The 10,262-nt window shown below is 36.1% G+C and overlaps 2 protein-coding genes across 4 annotated transcripts; both read right to left on the bottom strand.

Annotated features, from left to right (window-relative positions):
• Positions 1-3,264: 3,264 nt before the first annotated feature.
• SAG20 (senescence associated gene 20) lies at positions 3,265-4,249 on the bottom strand. The gene has a single exon (XM_013003328.2). The coding sequence runs from the start codon at positions 4,008-4,010 to the stop codon at positions 3,678-3,680; it is 333 nt and encodes a 110-aa protein (XP_012858782.2). The 5' UTR covers positions 4,011-4,249; the 3' UTR covers positions 3,265-3,677.
• A 2,345-nt stretch (positions 4,250-6,594) lies between these two features.
• Positions 6,595-9,936, bottom strand: LOC105977850 (uncharacterized). 3 transcript variants are annotated; one of them, XR_016031682.1, is made up of 3 exons: positions 9,713-9,936; positions 7,424-9,342; positions 6,595-7,163 (listed from the first exon to the last, which is right to left on the bottom strand). XR_016031682.1 is itself a non-coding variant. In XM_088819420.1 (3 exons), the coding sequence occupies exon 2, from the start codon at positions 9,167-9,169 to the stop codon at positions 7,496-7,498; it is 1,674 nt and encodes a 557-aa protein (XP_088675546.1). In that variant the 5' UTR covers positions 9,170-9,342; positions 9,713-9,936; the 3' UTR covers positions 6,595-7,163; positions 7,453-7,495. The 3 variants fall into 3 exon arrangements, 2 of the variants coding, with proteins under 2 accessions (XP_088675546.1, XP_012858686.1); XM_088819420.1 differs by having other exon boundaries at positions 7,453-9,342; XM_013003232.2 differs by lacking the exon at positions 6,595-7,163 and having other exon boundaries at positions 7,240-9,342.
• Between the last annotated feature and the right edge of the window lie 326 nt (positions 9,937-10,262).

Genomic DNA, 10,262 nt, shown 5'->3' with positions numbered 1-10,262 from the left:
GGTGAAGACACCAAGATTCAAGGAGTATCACAAGTTTGCTTCTTCTATACAAAAAGAAGATCGGTTCTTCGGGAGAGGGGCTTAAACAGATCTCGGGAGCAGATCGATCCGCCGACTGAGGGATTCAGCGTTGAAGGGAGTTCAACCGTGCGGAGCAAGGGACGTGCTGCAAATTGAAGATTTATAATTCAGCGTAGTATACAAGAACGGCGTCAACAAAGAGGGAGTCTTTGTATTTTGATTAAGTCCTATTATTGTATTCGTAAAACTAAAAATTAGTAAATTTTATTTGCAGGTCCCCGTGGATGTAGGGTACAATTGTATCCGAACCACATTAAAATTTGTGTCTTGTTTATTTCTGTTTTTACGAACTGCTTCACGAACTGTTGCAACACTTCACGCAACAGTAACGAAAAACTGAATCTGACACAAATAATTTATATCTGCACGAAATAAATTCTAACAATTGGCATCAAGAGCCTGTCACTAGATACACTTAGTGAGATTTTGGGATTTAAGTTATTTTTGTTTTTTTGTGCAGATATGAATAATCATCGTGAAGGCGCATTCCTACCACCTCTTTTGGGTGAATTGAACTACTCTGATTGGAAAATAAGGATGAAGATGTTCATCAAATCTATTGATGAATGGGCCTGGCGCGCGATTCTAATTGGTTGGACACCTCCTACCTCAATGAATGAGTCACACGAGATCATTCAAACACCTAAAGAGAAGTGGAGTGATGAAGAAGTACGGAAAGCAGATTATAATTCAAAGGCAACCAATGCTATCTTGAGTTGTATCGATGAAGACCAATTCAAATTGATATCAATGTGCAAATCAGCAAATGAGGCATGGGATGTTCTACAAGAGACCTACGAAGGAACTACTCAGATAAGCGAGTGCAAAGACACTGTCGCTGAAACTGTTGCAACAGTTGGACAAACTGTTCAAACAGAACTTAGGTATGATAAGTTGCATTCAATATCTGATAAAAGATTAACTCCGTTAAATCTTGCAGGTGATGATTGGGATTCAGAAAACAACAGTGATGATGACGCGTCATTTTTGGAAGAATTAAAGGAGTGCTATGAAAGGATGTACGAAAAATTTCTTCAGGTATGCGAGTCGAATAAATTCTTAGAAAAAGAGAAGCTTGTCCTAATTGAGGAAAACAAAGTATTGAAGGTAAGAATTTCTACTCTTGAACAAAATGTTATTTCTGCTAGTAGAGAAACAGATAGTTTGAAGGCTAAATTTGCTAAAACCCAAGATTCTATTTCAAAATTAAATACAGGTAGGGTAAATTTGAATGAAATTTTGAGAATAAATCAGCCGTACTATGGTCATCTAGGTGTAAGGGGTAATAAACTATCTGATGATGCTTTGAAACAGAAAGAAGATCCAATAGGAAAAATCAATTTTGTTAAACAATGCACTGTTTCACAGACTGTTGCGACAGTTGCGCCAAAACAGTCATTTCCAAGAAAACGTTTTGTGCCTATTTGTCATTTTTGTCATGTTGCTGGTCATATACGACCCAGGTGTTTTAAGTACTTGAAAATGGTTAAAAGAATAATGGCCCGCTCACCACTTTCCGCTAAAATTGATCACACTTTTGTGTCGTCTAAAAAACCCAAGATAAAGGTTGATTCAGTGAATAAAACTCAACAAAAAATCTGGGTAAAGAAATCTGATCTTAATTGTTTATCTGCCATTACTTCTTTAAAATCGTGTGATGATAGTACTAACTGTTCGAACAGTTCTGTTGACAAAATTGGATTGGGGCATAAATTCTAACATTAATTATTATTTATAATTGATCTTCTTTATCAGTTGTCACAAGATTGCATAAATTGGTCCATTTAAAAAGTTGAAAGGAGCTTATAATATATATACGTATATATATATATGTATATGTGGGATATTTATAGTTAGTGGAATAATTCTAAGGCAGGCAATCAAAGTGGAGGACATGTCACAACAACATAGAAAATAGACAAATTAGTTTACTATGTATTCTTTTAAGGATGTTCTTTTGATACTATATATCAACTGGCGAAACACTGTGTTTATTTATTTATTTATTTCCTTTTTTCTTGGTTGTCAAAAAATAAAAATAAATAAAATGTAAAGATTCGATTTTTAATTATTGAATTAATACTTAGCCACTTGATCAACTGAATCTTATCCATTGAGCAATGTTAGGAATATATTCTAGAATTCAAACTTATATGCCCTCCCTCCTTAAAGGAAAAAGAATAAAAAATACAGTAAGAAGAATATGCTCCTGATGGAACAAGAAATTTCCTGGTCTGAAATTTGATATTGATCAAGATGGGGGTCAAAAATGCAAATATTAAGTTTTTGTGGGGGTGAGATGAAATTTGTCATACTTGTAATTGTCTTTTGTTACCCGCACTTGTCACCAGCCAGTGTGTTCCCAGCTGTCAGTCAAATCAAATCACTGACTTTCTTTCTCTTTTTATTTATTTATTCAAATTATTTTTATGGAAAAAGGTAAAATACCAATACTAGACGGATAAGAATCTACACGTATGACATCTCCTACCGTAGTTGACTAGTTGATATAATTTCGGAAAAACCTACTTAATTTTTCATAATTACATTTACTATCTGCAACTTATAGATTTCTCATATTAACATCCTTTCTTAGAGAGTGGATGTAAGAAATTTAGAAATTACAGTAAGTAGAATGTAATAATTTCCCAAAAATAAAAAGAAATTAATTTTCCATAATTACTTACACTCTGCAATTAATAGATTTCTTATATTAACATTTTTTCTTAGATGGTGGATATAAGAAATTTATAAATTGCAGGGAGCTGAATGCAATTTCCCAAAAAAACAAAACAATAGACTAAGATTTATTCTTCAAAGAAGTGGCACTAGTTAAGAATTTATTATGTGCACGAATAGAATTTTATTTCTCAATTGAATAAAATAAAAGGATATTAGTATAAGTTAGTTTATAGTTTAGACTTTTATAGCATGGATTGTGACATCCATATTCATTTAATTATGTAATAATAAAAAAGAACGAAGTGATAGCTACATATTTATTTAATTTATTTGAAAAATAGGATTACTTTAATCACTTGCTTATCTTTCAATAATCACTCAGTCTTATCATTTCACTTCTCAACTAAAGAAAATTCTTCTAAAAAAATGCTAATGAGTTAAACGAAATACAGACTAAGTATGTAATTAAGTTGGTGAAGCTTAATTAGGAGAAATAATAGAAAGATAGAAAATAATTCATTCATTAACCAATCATCAAATTTATAAAGTGGTTTTATTACAAACGGAAGGTCACACAAAACACACACACAATCAAATAACACGAAATCAACGCAGCAAGTGGGTCCCGCAATCCTCATCGTATTGGTCACCATCTCAACTCCGCGAAACTTTGAACTAAAAGAAGCAAAGCAGCTGATCACTACCCCGAAATTCAATCTCAGCCGTTAAATTTCACATCGCAGGATCTAACGGTATATACTCCCTCAGCCCATGGCCAAACAACACACACACGCACACGCGATTTATCACACACTCTTTATTCTTATCTCACAATAAATATTATTTATATATTTTATAATAATAATAAATAGACTTAAAAAGCACGTGACCGAAGGGCTAAAATGGGAATCTTTTTAAATGGCAAGCACGAGACCCGGCACGGATTTGCCGACCCGATCCGGGAGGCTACTCTCCCAAACAGAGGGGCAATGGAGGGACACAATGCCGGTGGTGGTGGTGGTGGTGGTGGTGCAATCGGAGTTACCGATTCGGGTGACGGTGAGGGAAGTGTTGAGGTACTCACGGAGCTGGGTGATTATCCCATCGGCGGAGACGGTCCAGGCGTGGACCCAGGCAATGGAGCGTGACTGGTCGAAACCCTCGGCGAGGACGGTGGGGCCGAAGGCGGAGATGCTGTGGGGGAGGAAGCGGAAGTTGGATTCCTGGACGCCGGTGAGGAGGCGCATCAAAAATTGGTGGGTAGGGGGGCCGTGGAACCACCACTCGAGGTCCGGGGCGAGGATCTGCTGGATTGCCACCGAGTCGCGGCGGTTCAAGGCGTCATACAGGGCGGTCACCACCCCTTTCGTTAGAGAATCCTCCAGAATTTCCTGACTTAACGCCGCCAGTTCCTGAAAATTAGAGAGAGAAATGTGGGAGAAGAAGAAGAAGAAGATATTGGGGGAAAATGGTAGGAATTGGGGGAAGAGAGAGTGGGGTATTTATATAGAGAGATGGAAGGGTGTTTTGGGAATTTGAATGGATTGGGAAGGGTAGAATGGGGAATATGGTATGCTTTTGTTTTTAGTGGAGAAGCTATGTGCAATACTGAATACGTGGCGATTAATGAATGGGGCCTGGTGGGGTAATTGTAATTTGTGGAAAGTTCAGGGTTAGGGAATCGTGCCCAGTTGAGATGAGGATTTGTCCATATTCCTAAGCCCAACTCTCTTGACCCATTTGCGCCACTTCCGTTTGACTGTAGTTCTTGATTTTTCTTTTTTCTTTTTATTATTATTTTTTTTATTATATATATATTTTCTGTAAAAAAAAAAAAAATAGAAACCTTGGTGGCGATTTAATTTTTGTTTTACATTTTTTTATATTAATTTAAAGAAATGAGAATTTGGCAAAGTACAAACTTGTAGGTAGGGATGTAAACGAGCCGAGCCGACTCGTGAGCTCGAAGAGCCGGCTCGTAAAAAGCTCGAACTCGAACTCGAGATTTTCGAGCTCGAGCTCGAGCTCGCGAGCTCGAGCTTTCTGATGAGCCGAGCTCGAGCCGGTTTTCAGTTGTTCATGAGCTCGCGAGCCGGATTTATTATTATTTTTTTTATTTTTTATATGTTATTTTTATTTAAATAATGTATAATAATGTAAAATATTATAGAAATAAATACAAATATTAAAAATATATATAATTACAATTTAGTTTTTATTTTTTATTTTTTTAAATAATTTTTAATAATAAAATAATAAGTAAAAAAATATTTAAAAAAAAAAAAAAAAAAAGACAATGGACTCGAGCTCGAGCTCGAGCTCGACACAACTGACACGAGCTCGAGCTCGAGCCAAAAAAAGAGGAGCTCGCGAGCTCGAGCTCGAGCTCGAGCTCGAGCTCAACAAAATATACTCGAGCTCGAGCTCGAGCCAGCCAAAAGAGGCGAGCTCGGCTCGAGCTCGGCTCGTTTACACCCCTACTTGTAGGTGTCAAGTGTCAACTGGGAAATAACTTGTCATAATTGGATGTCAATTATTTATTTATTTAGGACTAATAATAATTATTTTCCAATTAATAATTGATAATAGGTGTTGCAAGTTGCAACCAGTGCCACAAATGGGGGCTTACGACAGGAGCCAACTTTTCTTATCAAGGTTGGCTAAGATTAATGGATAGTTTTCCTAAAATTAACAAATTAAGTACATAAAACTCAATAATTTTGACAATAAATCAACAAGAAATTTCAACAATTTCCAATAGTGGCAATGAAGATTCTCCTAAATACTATTTGTTAATATAAATTTTTTTTTGTGTGTAACCAATGTATGTAATTAACCAAAAAAAAAAAATCTAATCAACTCGTTTGGGTATAATATAGTAATTTAAGATAGTAATATTATTTATTATATAAAAGTAAATAATGCCACATCCCACGAGACAATTTGCATATGCAATGCCAAGAGACACGTTATGAACTAACACACATGCCATTCAGCCACTCGAGCACACCAAAATTCGACACGTTTTCGCATTTCGCCACTCACCATATATACCATAATTCAATTATTATAATATATATATAAAAATAATAACAACAAATAATATTTTTTGATATTATTGTTATTACTCTTCTATTTGAATTCCACATCATCAAAAAGTACGACTATACTATTTTATTCAATTATTTTGGTAACACTGAACCGAGTTAACAATTATACGCCTGCAGAATATCTATCATATCCTCCTTTGGTACTTCACAAATCTCAATTCTAATGACAGAATATATAATATTATTTTAGTGGTAAAATAAAATCAACAAGATAATATATGCTACACCAGATATTTGTTAACCATAAATGAGGTTCAATAACCACTCACTGAACACACATACACATGGGTGTGTGTGGTTATGTGTAGATTTACGGTTAACAATCACCCAGTGTTAACAACCGGGTGTAGCGTAGAATTTCCCGAATATCAACCCACCTTTCCCATATAAAATGCAAAACAAAAGGTGTTGTGTAACCTCAGCATGCAATTATTCAGTAATTAAACCCTTAATTAATTAATTTGTTTAAAGAACAAGAATGTGTGGTCGACGTTGTTTAATATTCTATTTTTTCTACCTTTATAATATAATAGATTATAATAATGTGATTAATTAATTAGCAGCACTATAATCTATACTATAATGTTCCTACTGTACATGTCAAGATCCACATATGATAAAACTTTTCAGAACAAATTTTAGTTTAGTTTTAGTTTTGTAATTAAGTGGTAATTAATCTGTCTTTCCTTTTTCATTAGTAAGTACTTTCTGGGAAGCTTCCTTCATCAAAATATGAACCTTTCATTCATGTCAGAGGTCAATTAAACCCTAATCCTAGTTTTACACTGTCTGGACAAGAGCCAGTTTAATCAGCTTCAAAAGTCATTTTGTCCAGCTTATGAAATAAGAGCTTATGAAACTTTTCCTATGAAAAGTGAAACAATAATAATAATGCCCTAATCTTTCCTCAAAGGACAAATCAAAGATATAATGGTCATTTGGTCTATAACTAACTAACTTCATTGTCTTAACTAGCAAGAAACAGCGTCGATTATTAACGATATGGTTTTAAGCAAATTCTTCATCATGCTAAACCATAATTAAATGGAGTGTGTGTCTCCTAGTGATGATGATGAAAGTGAGAGAATATGCTTTGTGTGCTATGAAAGATTCTCAATTCTTGAAAAAAAACTGTTTCTTCTAGTCGTCGTAGTATGAAGCACTTACTTGTTCATTTGGTCGTTAACGTACGAAATCACAAAGCTTGATTTGCTCAGGTGGGAATTGGATTGAATCCTCGAAACCTCGTTATTTCCTTGTTCGCCGGAATGTGCCTTTATCTTGGAACACCTGAGAACTCGAAACCGGAATGATTTATTGCTTAATTGGCATAAAGTATAAACATAATGAAAAACAAGATTCTACATTCCGATGAAGGTTATATTAATCATCTGAAACAGTTAAGGCATCAGATACTAAACACGAGAACTGATTATAGTTTAAATTTCTGACGAATCTAACACGATAGCAAACCAAAACAGATATACACAGGAAATTTCAGAATGAGGACAACAAAATCGAGAATATTGGGTGTTCGTATGAATACATACATACAACAGTTGTAAATACAGACAGCTACCCTTGATGTGAGGCAGATTTGGTACTTAAAAAACGTTGCGGTGCTATATTTCTTCTCTCCGTATTACTGAAGAAACAGGTGGCGTCATCGTTTCGTCTTTGCTGTGTGTACGAGATTCTTCTTCAATCAAAGAAAGCCTCGTTTTTGGACTGTTGTATTCCCTTGGAAACTGGCTAGGACTCGTGAAATATGGTGGAGAAGGGCTGTTCCCATACGGAGAACTCGTACTAGACCTCACCTGAAACTCCCCTTCTTCACGAGGCAGTGGCAAAATCGGAAAATTTTCGTCTTTTTTCCGGTAAAATTTATCTTCCACAATATCGTACGAATTCCCAGTCCTCACTTCCTGAGCTAGAGTACACCAACAACAGAAAAGCCAAAGTGCAAAATCTGTGACAGCTGGCTTACCGCAGCAAGATTTATCCGGCGGCAAATGAAACTTCTTCCTCATCTGAATCCTCCAAAACCCACCGTAGAGCAACCCAAAAACGCAGAGGAATATTCCGGTGAGGCCCAACGCCACCCTGACAGTCTCGTTGTCAATATTCACAGCTGCCAGATTGAAGATCCAAAACGGGGCCATGCAAAAGAGAAGAAAAGTGGCGATGTGTACGTACATATTTCCAAGCCCAAGCCTCTCCATATTCCACCCGAAAACACAGAAGCTGCAGAATAACGAGAGGTAAGCTAATGAAATATCCTCCCAAAAATCAAGAACGCCTCCACTCCACTGCGGTCTTGCCACTACATTTCTTTCTTCATCTCTCGATGCAAACGAAAATTTCTTTTCAAGAGATCTTCTCCTCGATTCACTCGGTCTGCTACTATCTTCGGTCGTGATTCGAATTTGGGATTCTTCGTCTGTTTCAGTGTCGTAATCTTTTCCAAGAGGGCTGAGCATGGAGTAAACTCCAGCAAATGCAGGGGCGCCGATTGCAACAGATATACATATTCCGACACCTATAGGGGGTCTTTCTGACCTCTTCAATCCTAAGTTGAGACCACATAACGCGTATTGGGCGAAACAGTTGAGGTTTAGAAGAACCAGGACCACCATCATGTGGGCCCACTCGTTGGGTTTGAAGGTTCCGTTTTTGCAGTAGAAGTTCCGGAGCTTCGTAACATCTTCGGACCTCCATCTTATGAGCAGGGCGAGGTGGTATATCCTTTTCGGGTGTTGGTATAAACACATGAGGGTGAATAGAGCGTTGAGTATCTGGTTATTGACTTCGAACCAAGTGTCTCTCTGGGACTTTTTCGGGAGAGAATGGTTCAACATTCCGGTCATGACCATGAAGAGAATCGCACCCGAAACTGCTACGCACACGATCCAGATAAAGAGAGCCAAATTCATGGGATCCCTTATCCATTCTTTGCTGATTCCCCAAAGAGAATTGAAATCGATTTTCTTGGAGAAGATTCTGTGGAAACGCTCGCGGAGATGGAGACTGCTGGAAGAAGGTACGGTGCGTGAAACTTCGTTCCTCACCTCGGCAAGTCGATAAAAACTCGCCGACGGTGATGACAGTGTACTAAATCTAGAAAACCCTAACTTCTTGGAAATGGTGGAGAAGCCGTATTTGTGTCCGTTTTGTGATTTTTCGTCGCTTATCAGACCTTTATGAGATGTCGAAACGTTGAGAGGGATGTGGCTAACATTACCATCGGTAGATTTCTCACCTCCACCGGTATCCGCATCATCACCAGTCGACCCCATATCAGTTTTACAATGTTTCGTGATCGAAAAACGAAATGTGACTAGAGCATAGTAATCAATGTGTTCTTGTTTAGGATGGGAATTAAATACCAGAGAGTTGTAAAACAGCAGAACCAATGGCAATCAGATATCACCGAGACTTTAGTGGATGACACAAAACACGAAAATCCAACCTGTAAAAAGCATTCAACAAAAAAAAAAAAAAAAAATCAGCCGAGAGTTTTGAATACTTAATTTGCCACAAACAGAAGAAGAAATTAGAAATTCCATAAGCATTACACATTAACCTAATCATAATAAACAATGATTAAGATGAATCCACAAATTTCCCCTAATCTTAAACAAAACGATTTATCAAAATTGAAGGTACAGATAGCAGCAGAGAGTCCACGCAAATTTGGGGGAAATCATGAAGTTGGACATAACCAAAAATTAAGATTCTCCATCAGTTTTATCATAAGAAGTACACAAACATGATTTGAAACGTAATTCATAAACAGACAAAAGCGAAGAAAAAATTAGTAATTCAAAAGAAGTTCGCACCGATGATCGTGGAATAGAACAAAAGCATTGGGCTTCAATTCTTCCACAGTTGATATTTTAGACTTGACGTTTTCTCAGTTTAAGCAACAGTTTTCGATTATCAAAGAAGAAGTAGAAGAAGAATCAGCTGCTTTTCACGCGTCTTTTTTATTTTATTTTTTTATATTTCTATTTTTCAAACTTTATTTTTCTAGAAAAAAATATTTTTCTAAGTTCAAATGGCTGAAAGTCCCAATTGACAACTCAAATTTCATAATCCAAATGGCGGAAAAATAAAAAAAATGTTAGGTATTTAATTTTCAAGGCGTGGTTTCTCAATTTAATGAGATAAATACTATTCTACAACTATTTCAATGGAAGAAAAGTTTATAGAATACTCAAGTATTATGTTATCATAGTATATTTTGTCTTCTAAAAATATTTTTTTTATTGGATTTTCCAAGATTCAATAATACAATTAGGTTATATTAGATTATTTAACTATATATAGAATAATCTTATCTTGGCAACCAAACAAGTCTTTAGAGTATTAGTTGAATTACAAATGAAC

The sequence above is a fragment of the Erythranthe guttata genome, chromosome 6 (genome assembly GCF_056151865.1).
Source record: "Erythranthe guttata isolate IM_541 chromosome 6, IM_541, whole genome shotgun sequence".
NCBI lineage: Eukaryota > Viridiplantae > Streptophyta > Magnoliopsida > Lamiales > Phrymaceae > Erythranthe > Erythranthe guttata.
This window is presented reverse-complemented; position numbering and strand designations above follow the sequence as displayed.

Coding starts and splice junctions, on each gene's coding strand:
- SAG20 (XM_013003328.2), bottom strand. CDS start 4,010: ATGCGCCTCCTCACCGGCGTCCAGGAATCCAACTTCCGCTTCCTCCCC.
- LOC105977850 (XM_088819420.1), bottom strand. CDS start 9,169: ATGGGGTCGACTGGTGATGATGCGGATACCGGTGGAGGTGAGAAATCT.